The sequence below is a fragment of the Marmota flaviventris genome, chromosome 5 (assembly GCF_047511675.1).
Source record: "Marmota flaviventris isolate mMarFla1 chromosome 5, mMarFla1.hap1, whole genome shotgun sequence".
NCBI classification, from domain to species: Eukaryota; Metazoa; Chordata; class Mammalia; order Rodentia; family Sciuridae; genus Marmota; species Marmota flaviventris.
The window spans coordinates 142,461,478-142,475,209 of record NC_092502.1 but is presented as its reverse complement, the minus strand read 5'-3'; the positions used below and the strand labels follow the sequence as shown (position 1 = coordinate 142,475,209).

At 35.4% G+C, this 13,732-nt stretch overlaps 1 protein-coding gene across 5 annotated transcripts in view; it reads left to right on the top strand.

The window, feature by feature from the left end:
* Positions 1–13,732, top strand: part of Drosha (drosha ribonuclease III) — a 118,703-nt gene that overhangs the window by 42,064 nt on the left and 62,907 nt on the right. For all 5 annotated transcript variants that reach the window (XM_071612633.1, XM_027936245.2, XM_027936244.2 and 2 more), the window contains 3 exons: positions 633–714; positions 1,667–1,741; positions 12,508–12,677. In XM_071612633.1, coding sequence (XP_071468734.1) covers positions 633–714; positions 1,667–1,741; positions 12,508–12,677 — 327 coding nt within the window. The remainder of the gene's footprint in view (positions 1–632; positions 715–1,666; positions 1,742–12,507; positions 12,678–13,732) is intronic.

Genomic DNA, 13,732 nt, shown 5'->3' with positions numbered 1-13,732 from the left:
CACCGAGCTACATCCCCAGTCATTTTAATTTTACTTTGAGACAGAGTTCTCACTAAGTTGCCTAGGCAAGCCTTGAACTTGAGATCTTCCTGCCTCAGCCTTCTGAGTGTCACTGGGATAACAAAGTTTTGTAGTTTTTCTTAGCTTTTAATTTGTTTTTGCTAAGAGTTTGAAGTTTTTTGGAACAGGACTACTGCTTTTTGGTAGCATGGTAACAGTGATTCTGATTGTGTTGGATGGAGTGGAGAGGCTCCGTGATGAACAAGTCAATCAGTGCCTGAAGATATGTGTGTAATTTGAGTTAATAAAACATCCCCAGGAGGTTCTGATATGTTTTATAATTGGATTTGAAAACTGTGATATGAGATTTGACTTTAAATTTTGTATCATTTTATTTCTGTACTGTAAGGCTGGGTTGACATTTTTGTAGAAATCCTAATGTCATTATTGTCTCCTTCACTTCTATCTGAAACCATGAGCTGTTGTAAGACAGAGGCCAAATATTTTAGGAAATTGTTTTTAAGTATAGTTTCAACAGACACTTTTCTAAGATCCTTGGCTAGAAAATGTTGAATCTTTAGTTATTATATATTTACAAATCTATCATAATTTGACTTTGGTTTATTTTTCAGAATTTTTGTGTGAAAGGGCTGGAACTCTTTTCACTTTTTCTATTCAGAGATATTTTGGAATTATATGACTGGAATCTCAAAGGTAATTACAGAATTTAAAGAAAAAAGTAATGCTTATAGAAGAACATTATATGTGAAAAATGCTTGTAAATTGGGGGGCAGATGGTTGAAATTCTTATTTTTGAAATACCCATAGAAAAGTGTATTATTCATAGGAACACTTGCTATCACTTGATATGACTAAGTTTTTCTAGACTTTACTTCTTAGTAATTTGATGGGGCATGTTATTAGCCAAGAAGTTGGTACCAATTATTATGAGTAACTACCTTGATTTATGTGCATTAGGGAAAATCTCATGAGTTAATATTTTAAATCTACTGAACTGTGCTCTTATCAACTTCTATGATGACACTGTAACAGAGAACTTCAGTTATTAACACACACACAGAAAGCAGAGTGATCTAATCGATTAAAAAACTTGATGATAGTAGTTTACTCTTTTGAAAATGTCTGTATTATACTAAATATTTACTTATTTAAAGCAGTGTATTCATTAATAGTTTTTCAAACCAGTTTTCAAATAAATGAATTGAATTTGAAAGGCTTTTTAAACCACATGTATTGATGAATGGCTTCTCAAACCAATAGCATTTCAATTTTTTAGTGTATTAATTAAAATGAGAATAAAATGACATGCAAATTTATTATATTATGCTCTAGTTGAGTTATAAGAAAAACTTGAATTTTTGAATTTCAAAATTAACTTTACTCTACATATTTGCTCTCCAGAGCTCTCATTCGTCCCCTTGACTTTCCATATCATGCTCCTTGTGATTCTTACTGGTTGCTGTGGCAGTTCCAGATGATTGATTAAGCTATTGAAGAGTTGGGGGAGTAGGAGTGTTATGTCCCCACTTCTGGTGGTGTTTTTTGGTTGCCATAAACCAAAAAAATTCTTAGGAATTAGGATGTAGTGTTTGCTTTCTAAATTGTTTGATTTCTTTTCTCTTTCCTTTCCACTTGTTTGCTTTAGGTCCTTTGTTTGAAGACAGTCCTCCCTGCTGCCCAAGATTTCATTTCATGCCACGTTTTGTAAGATTTCTTCCAGGTAAAATCATTTGACTTGTCAGTGACTTGGTGAAATAGTGCATATGAAATTAAGCCTACCATTCTCCTTTTAATCTTTAGGGGAACTTTCCCACCTTGGACACTATTCATGTATCTACTTTTCAGGTTGTACATGAATTGTAAAATTTTACATGCTGATTTACACTCATGCATAATTTATTGCAGCCCCGAATTAGATGAGCAATGGAAGAACTGATTTGTAAATTTTGAAAATCTACTTGATAAAATATCATGCAAGTGTTAAAATTAACAGAAAATGCGTGTGGCTTCAAAAATGCGTGTAGCTAATTGGAAAAAAAATTGGTATACAATTTTATATACAATATGACGTTAACTTCTAAAATGACTGCAATACTAGTTTTGCTAAGGTGGTAGAATTATAGGTGCTTTTTTTTCCCCTATTTTTAACACAATTTTAAGTATTTTATGTTTAAAAAAAGTGGTAATTCTCCCACTAAACTAAAATATATAAGTAAATATATGAGTTAAAATAATTTTTAAAGAAATCCAGCTGTAAGATATTGGCAGTATATTTAGTATTTTAAAAATGCTTTGATTTTTAATGAAATCTTTTAGATACTTTCTTGTTCACAAAACCCTTTCCTTTGAGGTTCCTGCCACTCTGTTCCCACTCTTTTCTCTATGATTTCCTAGTCAATGACCTGCTTTGTCAAATGAGTGAAAACTGCTTACAGTTTTCTGCTCATAGCAAAATCCTTTGACCAATCCAGTAAACTCAGGGGTGATTAATCACTGAGCCACATCCCCAGCCCACTCCCCCCGACTTTTTTAAAAAATTGTTATTTTTGAGACAGGGTTTTGCTAAGTTGCTTAGGGTCTCTCTTAAGTTGCTGATACTGCCTTTGAACTTGCGATCCTCCTGCCTCAGCCTCCTGAACTGCTGGGATTATAGGCATGTGCCACCACGCCCAGCCACTGTATTGTTTTTTGACTCTTTTTATGGTGATGATTGTCACAACTCAGCCACCTCTTCCCCAGGTGAAAACTTGGTCTGGGCCATGTCCATGTGAATGTATCCCTGGAATCTGATGCCAGTGTCTCACTTGCTGTGATGTTGTGTACTTCTGGCCTGTCATGCCTTTGTTCCTTAACTTCTGCTTGACTCTTCCCTTCCTTGTGCACAGCCCCCGTTCTGTGCTTTCTTGACCAAGTCCTGTGCTCCTTGATCTGTCCTCTTTCACTCAGCCATTGTTCTACCACCATGTCCACGTAAGTATCATCAAGCCAGCCACTTGCCTTTTCTTCTACATGTGGACCACTCAGTGATACTAGAGAAAAAAAAAATACAGTGACTGCTGTAGATCAGTGTTCTGCAGTCTTGACTGGGGAGTTTTTCTTCATCTGCCCAATTCTCCACAATAGCAGTTTTGGACTTCAGTCTTCAGTCATGCTTTCCTCCTCATGCCTCTGGTCCTCCTGGTAGCAGGAGTTCTGGCACTCCTCATGCTTCAGAAATCTCCTTGGAGCCTGTCATACAGTCTTCACGAGTGCAGACTTCGTGATTCATTCACAGGCCAGCTTTGCTTCAGTGCCAGAACCCCTCCATCTGTCCCCATTGCAGCTTCTGATACCTGTCCCCATTGCAGCTTCTGATACCTGTCCCCATTGCAGCTTCTGATTCCAAAGCGAGCCTCCCAAAGAACAATCCAGATGGCCTGTGGCAGTGCTGACTGGACTCTTGACTTTGTTTTTCTTCTAGGCTCTTTTTTCCTCTTACCTTTGGTTTCCCTTGGTTGGTTTTGTATTTTGTCTGCTCAGTCTAGTTTAGACTTCCTTCAAGAGTTAGAGGAGAGGGCGCTCTTTGCTCAGTTCAGTCACGCACAGTGACTTCTTTTTATTTTAATATTTTTGGTAATGTTTGTTTTGCTTAGAAAATGCACTCAGAAGCTTTTCTCCTTTTTATATCTGGTTTCATTTCATCAAGATGTCCTTTTTTCTTTTCAAGTGAATATGTCTTTGATTTCATAATGGAGTTTTAGCAATAAACTTATTAGAAAGGGTGTTAGAGGAGTTTGTTGAAAAGCCTTTCCTTTTTGTATCTCTATGCCTCTAAGGCATTTTATGACCAAACAAATCTCTAAGAAAAAGTGGGCAGTTTTAAAATGATCTTACAGAAAAATCTTGTGTCAGGTATTTACTTTATGGGATTTCAACTCACAAAATGTTTCTCATAACTATGTAGGGATAATATTTAGGCTGTCATAAGGAAAAAGTCTATTGATTTATTTTTAAACAGGATTTACTGTTTTATTAGATTTCCCTTTGAAAATAAATGTTTTAAAAAACCCTGAAGGATAGGGAAAAATACCTAATGTATAAAATGCATTTGATATTGGATGGCAAATTATGGTAGATTTGTTTTTCATGATATCATTTCATTAGGGCTGGGGATATAATTGTGGTAGAGCTCTTGCCTACTGCATGTGAGGCCCTGGGTTCAACCCAACACTGCAAAAAAATGAAATGACTTTGTTAAGCATCCTGTGTGGCGCATCTCTCTGTGTGTATGATTCTGGGGATACTGTACCACTTAGCTACATCCCCAGCCCATTTTAATTTTATTTTGAGACAGTGTCTTGCTAAGTTGCTGAGGGTTTTGCCAAGTTTCTGAGGCTGCTCTTGAACTTAGAATCTTCCTGCATTGGCCTCGTAAGTTGCCAGGATTAAAGGCATGTGCCTGTAAACATGCCCAACAATCAAAAAATTTTTTAAAAGAGTGCATTAAAGTTAGGGATGTAGCTCAGTCGTAGGCCACTTCCTTAGTGTGTGCAAGGCCCTAGAGTCTATTCATAGTACTGGAAAAATACAAAACAATCTCCCCCCCCCCCCCCCCACACACACACAAATCACATAAAATTTTTTTTCTATGTGTAAAATTTTCACATGGTTGTCATCATACTAGTATGTGATTTGCATTTTATTTTTTAATAATTCATTGAGCAGATGGATGTTTTTAAAGATTATGCTAGTGCCAAGTTTCTTGTCAAACGAATCACATTAGTTTATGCTGCCATGAAAAATGTGTTATTACTCTTTTTAACATTTTAGGCCCATTCGTCCTTCTTTCCTCATTCCTTTCTTCTAAAAATTTCAGCAGTGAGCTCTGTGAAGCAGAAGAGTGAACCTTGTCTATTTTTTGTTTTACCAATGCTGACATAATTCTTGGCAGGTAGCAGGGACTGTATATACTTGTATACTATCATTCATAATAGTGCTTTATTTAAATATTAGTGTTTTGGTTACTGATGAATGTGCTTTTCAGATATTCTTTGGTATCATCTCTCTCTCTCTCTCTTAAAGAGAACCTTTGATAGAACTAAAACAAAAATACTGAAAAATTTACACAAATATAGGCCTTAGTGATTTTTCAAAGTGAATATGACCATGTATTTTGTACCCAGATCAAGAACCAGCATCCAGGAACCCTCTCTGAATCCAGTTGCTGCCCAGACTCAGTGGAAAACACTATTCTGTCTTGAAACACTGTTTAGTTTAACCAGTTTTTTTTTTTAATTATAAAAAACTAGAATTATATATTCTCTTTTTTTTTTTTTTTTTTTTGGTAATGAGGATTGAACCTAGGGATATTTTGCCATTGGGCGACATCCTCAGCTCCAGTTCTTCTTGTTTTTCATTTTGAAACAGGGTCTTGCTGAGTTGCTTAGGGGTTAACTAAGTTGTTGAGGCTGGCTTCAAATTTGCAGTCGTCCTCCCTGAGCCTCCCAGGTCACTGGAATTACATGTGTGTGGCACTGTGTCCGGCTGGCTTTGTTTCCATTTAGTGTTTAATGTGTTTTAGAGCTATCTGTTGTTGGCTCATTCTCGTTGATGTATAGTTTTATATGGTATGACTAAATTAAAATAAGCCTATTTATGATGAATGAATATTTGGGTCTTTTCAGATTTTGTATTTGTGTGTGTGTGTATATATATAAGTACACACACATTCTTTTATATTTATATTTATAAATAGCATATGAACATTCACTAAATACCTGTACATGTCTTTTTGTGAGATTATGTATATATGTTTTTCTATAACATATATGCCTAGAAATGGACACTGTAGTTCTCATATTAAGCTTTATAATTACTTTTGAACAGTTTTCAAAAATGATTGTAGCATTTACCTTCCTACTAGCAGTATATGAAAATTCGTGTTGTTTCACATTTTCTCCAATACCGGGCATCCTTCTTTCTTGTTTTCTCTCTTACTCTCTTTCTCCTTTCTTTTGCTGGGGATCAACACAGGGTCTCATGTGTGCTAAACACACACTTTACCACAGAGCTGCATCACCAGCCCTTTCTTTTTCAGATTAGCTGTTCCAATGGGTATTCAGAAATATCACATTATGATTTTTTATTATTTTAATTAGTGCATTATAATTATATATTTAATTGGAATTTATTGTGGTATGTTTAACATTATGGTTTTATTTTTGCCTTTGATGACTAATGAATTGATACACCATTTTATGTATGTATTTAGACTGTTGACTGTTTAGATTGTCTATAGATTAGACAGATTATTGACTATTTAGATTGACTATGTTGACTATTAGATATTGTCTTTTTAAAGTGCCTTTTCAAGTCTTTTGCTCATTTTTCTATTGGACAATATTTACCTTTTTCTCATTGATTGGTAGAGATTAAAATATATATTCTATATATATAAGTTCTGTGTGTGTGTGTATATATAGATATATATATCCAGTATCTTCTTTGTAGATTGCTTTTTGATTATCTTAATGCTGATTTATATATATATATATATATATTTTAGTTGTAGTTGGACATGATACCTTTATTTTATTTATTTATTTTTATGTGGTGCTTAGGATCAATCCAGTGCCTGGCACGTGCTAGGCAAGCGCTGTATCACTGAGCCACAACTCCAGCCCTTAATGGTGATTTTTGATGAACAGAAATTCTTTAGTGTAATCTTCCTTTATTATCTTTTGTATCTTGTTTATGAAATTTTTGCCTATCCTGATTTCATCAGGCTACTCCCATTTTCACTTTTAGATCTAATCTATCTTGAATTTGTTTTTATGATTGGTAAAAGATATAGGTCAGAGCTCACTGTTTTTAATATAGACATCCAGTTGGCCCAGTGCCATTTATTGAAAAGTCCTGTTCTTTCTTCACAGAATCAAATTGCTTCTGTCTTTTATCCTTAGCCAGTTTTGTGTACATGTGTGTGTGGTGTGTGTGTGTATATATGTGTGAGTGTGTGTGTGTGTGTGTGTACAGAAGCAAAAAATATAAAGTAAAAAAGTTACCACTCCCTTCTACACACATGAAAATGCAGAGGTGCTTTGGTGGTTTGATTTATTTTAATGTACCTTTTTTTTTTTTTAAAGTGGAGTAACTCTAAACATGTTACACAGTTTGCCTTTTTAACTCAAATACTTGACATTGCCTTTTAACTCAAAATATAGACATTTTCTGTATAAATCCTTGCCTCATTCCTTAATACCACATAGCATTTCATATTACAGATGGCATTACTTTATTTAATGATTCCTCTAATGATGAATGTTTTGTAGCTCTCTCTTTTTCTCCATTGCATACAAATGCTTCAGGTGTAGTCTGTGCATCTATCTTTTTGCATTTGTGTGTTTCCCTAAGGTAGGATTCTAGAAGTGAGATTACTTGTTAAGATAGTATGCACATTTTAAATTTGGAAAGCTGGCCAGATTTTCTCCAGAAAGAACATACCAATTTGCAATTCTGACTAATAGTTTTTATAAAAAGCATGCTTTTTGTATCACCTGCCAAAGCTGGGTATTAGTAGTATTTATAATTTTGTCCATCTGAGAAGCAAAATGTAATGCCACTGATATTATTTGCATGTTTCTTAACTTCTTTGAGAATGAGTAGCCTTTTAGATATTCCAAGTATTTCATGGTCCTCTCATTCTCATTTATTTATTAATATCAATATCTTTTAATGTTTTAAAAGTTTTATCAGTCTTCATAATTTTTCTATAGTTGCTCAACTTACCCATTTTGAAAATAGCTGTTTCAGTTGCTTTATGCAAATTTATAAAAATTAAGTTTGATAATTTAAACCAGGGATTATTAATTGCAGGCCAGTTTGCCAAAAGCCAAATCACAGAGCAACCAGTGTATTGAGATTTTAAGAATTTTCTCAAATGTTTGTTTCTTTTCTATCTCACTCTTCCCTTTGCTTGCAAAACAGCTGATAGGAACTAGACCCAGTTTAAGGTCTTATCTAACTGTAACTGGCTGGGGGCATAATTCAAGATAGTAAGATTGCATCTAGGGGAAAAGCCTATTCATTACTTGTATCATTACTCTACCAAAGCACTAAAAATCCTTTTTTTTTTTTTCAAATTGACTGTCTATTCATATTTGGAAATCACCTCTTCTAGAGCAGTAGTTCTCAGGTTTGGCCGGCAAGAGGCCAGGGGTGAGAGATTTCAAAATTTCTAGGAGGCAACTGTAGTTTAAAAAAAATAAAATGATTGATGCAGTGTCTTAATATAGCTTTTTATTTGGAAAATTTAAAAAATATATGTTGTTAATTCAAATTTTATAAAATAAGATTTTATCTAGTCATCTTGGTAGGAATATATAGAACATGTAGAAATGCAGTTAATGCAGTTATACAGCTATTCTCAGTATGGGGAAAGGGGAAGGTATTTTTATATTTCTTAAAATTAAGTGTTATATAGTTGATAAATACTTATTTAAGCAGCCATGTACTTAACACAAATTCCCTAAAAAATTTACTTCTCTTCCAAATAACCATATAAATAATTAAGCAATATAAAGTCAGAGAATTGAGTCTCTAAGAAACAGTTTATAAAGTCTGTCAGTTCATTAATGACTGTCCAGATTCATTCCCTGAAACACAAACTCCAGTTCTTCCCGAATAATGAGCCGTTGTCACAGTTCCAGTCCCAGAGCTGGCAGAATTCCTGCTAACCTTAGCCTACCCGCTCTGATTTCTCATTTATATCATGTCCTATTTTTCTCAGCCAATGAGATAAAAATTACTTTCTAGTCCTCAGTGACATAGTTCCATAAATCCCAGCATAAACTTGTAGCAGAGCAGACAAACCCAAAGAGCCAATTCATTAACATTAGTAAATTCATGGTAGTCTGAAAGCAAGTGGCCATGTTATTTATCTGCTTCATAAAGTCATTCCACAAACATTTATGGGTATCTTCTTTTACCAGGCTGGGTGTGAGGGACACAGCCCATTGTTGTTTCATGGGCTCTGGAAGAACTCTGATTTTGTCTCTCTCTCTCCTTATATCTCCATGTAGGTTGAACCTCAATACCAAATATGGAACAGTCTCAATCCTCCTTCCTTAATAATGTTTCTCCTCAAGTTGTCTGTCCTGAGTTTCTCCTTTTTCATCGTGTTAAATAACCATGATAGGTAAAATATTTATCAGCTTTTAGCTTGGATTTAGAGTTGCACTTGATGTGCATATTGTGTTCATTTGTTTTTTATGTCTAGTTTCTAAGTTGCTATAGAATTCATTCTTCCTCTCTTAAATTGGGCAATGCCTGTACCAGTCATTTAGCAAGGAGTTGGAACCTTTAAGAGACCCTTGGTTTGTAGGCTCAACTATTCCTCTTTCCTGGTAGCTCTATTAGTCTCTTCACTTTAAATTCAATGCCTCTAACTCTTTTTACTTTTATCTGAAGTACTATGGAGTCAGCCAGCCGTAACTATAACTGCTTATAGGGAGTCTATGCTGTTTATATACCTGAATCTGTAAGTATCTGCTTCTTCCTCTGTGCCCCTCCTGATACTGGTTCGATGCACATGGGAATAGTTTCTTGTTCCCTGGTGTTGAAAATTAAATACCCAAAAGACTCTGAGGCAAGCATAGAGAGCAGGTTTTATTTAAGAAAGACAGACTTCTGAAGAGAAGGGGGTCTTGAAGCTGAAAGCCCATGGGAGTGGATGTGACTTGCTTTTTTATAGACCTCAGAACCCTTGTCTTTAATCATTGTCTTCTCTTTCTTCCCCATATATATGTGACAAAGACCAGGAGCATAGAGGTTGTTAGCAACCAGAGTGGAAGAGCACAGTTGCTCAGTTTGCTGAGGAATGTGACATAGCCTGTCCACTTAGGCAAGGCAGGGCTCTAGGTAGATTGCTTTTGGCAAAGAAAGCATGTGTGGGTTGGCACAGTGGGCCCTTTTATAGAATTATTTTCTTAACCTCGGGTTCCCACCTTCTCATCTATCTGTCCCTTAATATTCCCATAAAATATGAATTTTTTTTAAAGGATTCTTAAAAAAACACTACTTCTTCTTACAATATCTTAGGCTAGTAATGTATCTCCAAATGTCCCCACTCTTTTGAAATAATCTCACCACTATTACAAGTCAAATATTGGTGTGGCCTTTTCTTTTTTCTTGCTAAATCTAATTCATGTGGCAGTTCTGTTCAGAACTCTCAGGTTTCCTGCATGCTGCTGTTCTGTTTTTATGCACAGGTCGAGTGCAGTTACCTATTCTGGGTTTAGAATTTCTCTTGTCTGCCTGCCTATCTAGAGATTACAGTGGACTCAGACTGAGACAGGCATCATGGGTTTGCCGTGAGGGGGACATCATCTATTGAAGAACATATGTCACATGCAGGAAGACTGAATACATTTTGAGACTAACTCAGAAATATGCCCCTAACAATGTTTCTTACTTAGTTTGTGCTGCTAGAACAAAAGTACCATGAATTGAGTGACTTAAACAGTTTGTTTCTCCCAGTTTTAGAGGTTGCAAATCTGAGATCAGGGTGTCAGGTTCCTGTGAGGACCTGCTTCCTGCTTCACAGACAGCCTTGTATCTTTACCTGATGGAGAGAAGAGAATACAAGCTGTTTCCTCTCCCTTATTACATGAGCACAGATCCCGTTTATGAGGCCTAATCACCTCCCAATGGCCTTGCCTCCTAATACTATCCCATTGGGTGTGAGGACTTTAACATGAATTTTGAAGGGACATGGTCAGTCTATAACACTATGGGAATTTGCTAATCAAAGGTGACTTTTGGATTTAAGGCAGATGATTTGTAATGTGGCAAAAAAAGAAAAAAAATTTTCTTTTACTTCTATATAGCTGGGTGTGGTGGTACATGCCTATAATCCCAGAGACTTGGGAGGCTGATGCAGGAGAATCACAAGTTTGAGGCCAGCCTCGGCAATTTAGCAAGTCCCTAAGCAACTTAGTAAGACCTGTTTCAAAGTAAAAAATAAAAAGGGCTCAGGGGCAAAGCACCCCTGGGTTCAATCCCTAGTAACCCCCTCACCTTTTTTATTGTCTCTTCCTTTCCACTGTAATTTGAGCTTTGGGAAGGCAGGGGCTTTGGCTGTTTGGATCACTGCTATGAGCCCAGGTCCTAAAATACTGCCTGCTAAGTGCTTAGTAAATATTTGTGAATGAATGAGTATTTAGATGAATGAATGAATGTATTTGCATATATATAATATATATTATATATACATATGTACCATATATGTTGTATATATGCAATGTGGTCCAGATCCACAGCAGCATCTGAGATAGTGAAACAGCTCAAAGGAATTTTGATCTTTTTTTTTTTTTTTTCAATCTCAAGGGTATTGGCTTTTCCAAATTCTCAGCAGCTCATAATAAAATCTTTACCCTCTTGTGTTTTCTAGATTCCTGGTCCATTAGTTTCTGTGACCCAAATAGGACATTCTGTTTTGTGCCATCCCATCCCCACCATCTTTTGCTTTTGCTACCCTTGTTTCTCCATGAGGTGTTTGGCTCTGTACCATAACTTGAAGCGTAGCTCATGATGGGGAAAGGATAGTCATTGTTCTGTAGATCTTTAGGGCTTTTATCCTTCTTTTGGGTGCGAGTAGGCAAAGAAAAGTGATACCAGGTGGGTTGCCTGTGTTGATTAAGAAGCAAAACCCAAAAAGACAGAATCTCACATTAATGCCCAAATTAAACGGATGCTTTTGGTTCATCAAATGGATTGTCTTTTTCCAAGATACTTAAGTTATGTCTTTTGTTGTTTTTGTCTTCTGTACTTGGTGATATATGTTTCTGAAAGGCACAGAACACTTGGTGTTATTTCCATGTACTAACTCCATAATGATTTTCTACAATATTAGTACCGGAACACTTGGTGTTATTTCCATGTACTAACTCCATAATGATTTTCTACAATATTAGTACCAGCTCTTTAGCTCTGTTCATCGTGGCAGGTGCAGCACATTAGCACCAAAAAATTAGACCATAATGCAACAATGGCATATTGAAAACATCCATAAATATCTCATAAAAGCTTAGAATTTCCTTAAGACAGTAACATTACTTCTAAAGAGCTTTCATCTGTTACCTAGAAAGAATGATAAAATATTTAAGACATAACATGGTTCTATATATTATAAACTCTGATTCTTTATGCTAGTGGCTTTAAATTTATTTAGGCAGGCGTCTTTTTTTTTAATATATTCATACCTCACAAATGAAGCTTTTTATCATTTATAATGTTGTTGCCATTTTAGTAAATTAGATGGTTTATGAGCCCTGTTCATTGATGAAACAAATGGCTTTTGTATTATTTGGCACCTGGCTAACAATGTAAATTATAAATTACCTTTTACATGTGCTCTTTTCCCCCATTGTCTTGCTTTTCCTTGTTCAACTGAGGATTGCTGTTAATTGGGAGCCTTACTTTTCCCCTCTCTCTCCACCCCCACCCAAGATGGAGGCAAGGAAGTGCTGTCAATGCACCAGATTCTTCTCTACTTGTTACGGTGTAGTAAAGCCCTGGTACCTGAGGAGGAGATTGCCAATATGCTTCAGTGGGAGGAGCTTGAGTGGCAGAAATATGCAGAAGAATGCAAAGGCATGATTGTTACCAACCCTGGGACGGTATGTTCTGGTAATTCACACATTGAGCACTGAATTGGCTTTTTTTCCAGGTTTGGATGTTTTGCCAAAAACAAACAAACAACAACAACAAAAACTCAGTACATTTTAAAAGCTTCAAGTGCTTATTGTATTTTGTTCTTTGAATAATTTTTGCTTTAAATATTTACTAATCAGAAAATTTTTACTGATCATAGAAAATATTTACTAATCAGAAAATAGTATAATTTAGGCATATTTAGTAATCAGTTCACCAAATTAATAAATTTACCCTGCCTTAAGATTTTTTGATGCAAATTGCCATCCGTAAGGGTTGTGAAATTTGTATTCTGACCTGGAATACATAAGAGTAATCCTTTTTTTTCATACTAGTTACACTGATTCAAAGAATTTTGTCCAGGTTTGGTGGTGCACACTTGTAGTCCCAGCAATTCAGGAGGCTGAGGCAAGAGAATTAAAAGTTCAAGGTTAGCCTGAACAACTTAATTAGATCCTGTCCAAATAAAAATATTAAAAAGTAGGGGGAGTGCGCTGGGGCTTTGGTTCAGTGGCAGAGCACTAGGCAAGCATGTGTGAGGCACTGGGTTCGATCCTTAGCATCACATAAAAATGAAACAAAGGCATGTTGTCCATCTCCAACCACAAAAAAAATTTTAAATATATATAAAGGGCTGGCGATGTAGCTCAGTGGTAAAGTGTCCCTTTGTTCAGTCCCCAGTTCCAAACAAAATAAGATAAGAACTTTGCCAGTTTGCTAGGGAAAAAATTTTATTGTTTCAAATTTATATTTATTTTGGTTTCTAGTGCAAATTGATACTTTGAATGTTTACTGTATATTCATTTTAGATAATTGCCTATAATTATCTTTGGTGTGACTTTTCTTTTGTGGTATTTTTCTCTTTTTATTGATCTGTTATCATTATTATTACAAGTATTTACCATTAATATTGTTTGCTTCTTAAATTTTTTTAAAAAGTAGATTCTAAGTTAATTTTTGAAATAAATATATAAAGGTTAAAAGCAGAAAAATTTAAAAACTTATTTATATAAAATATAGC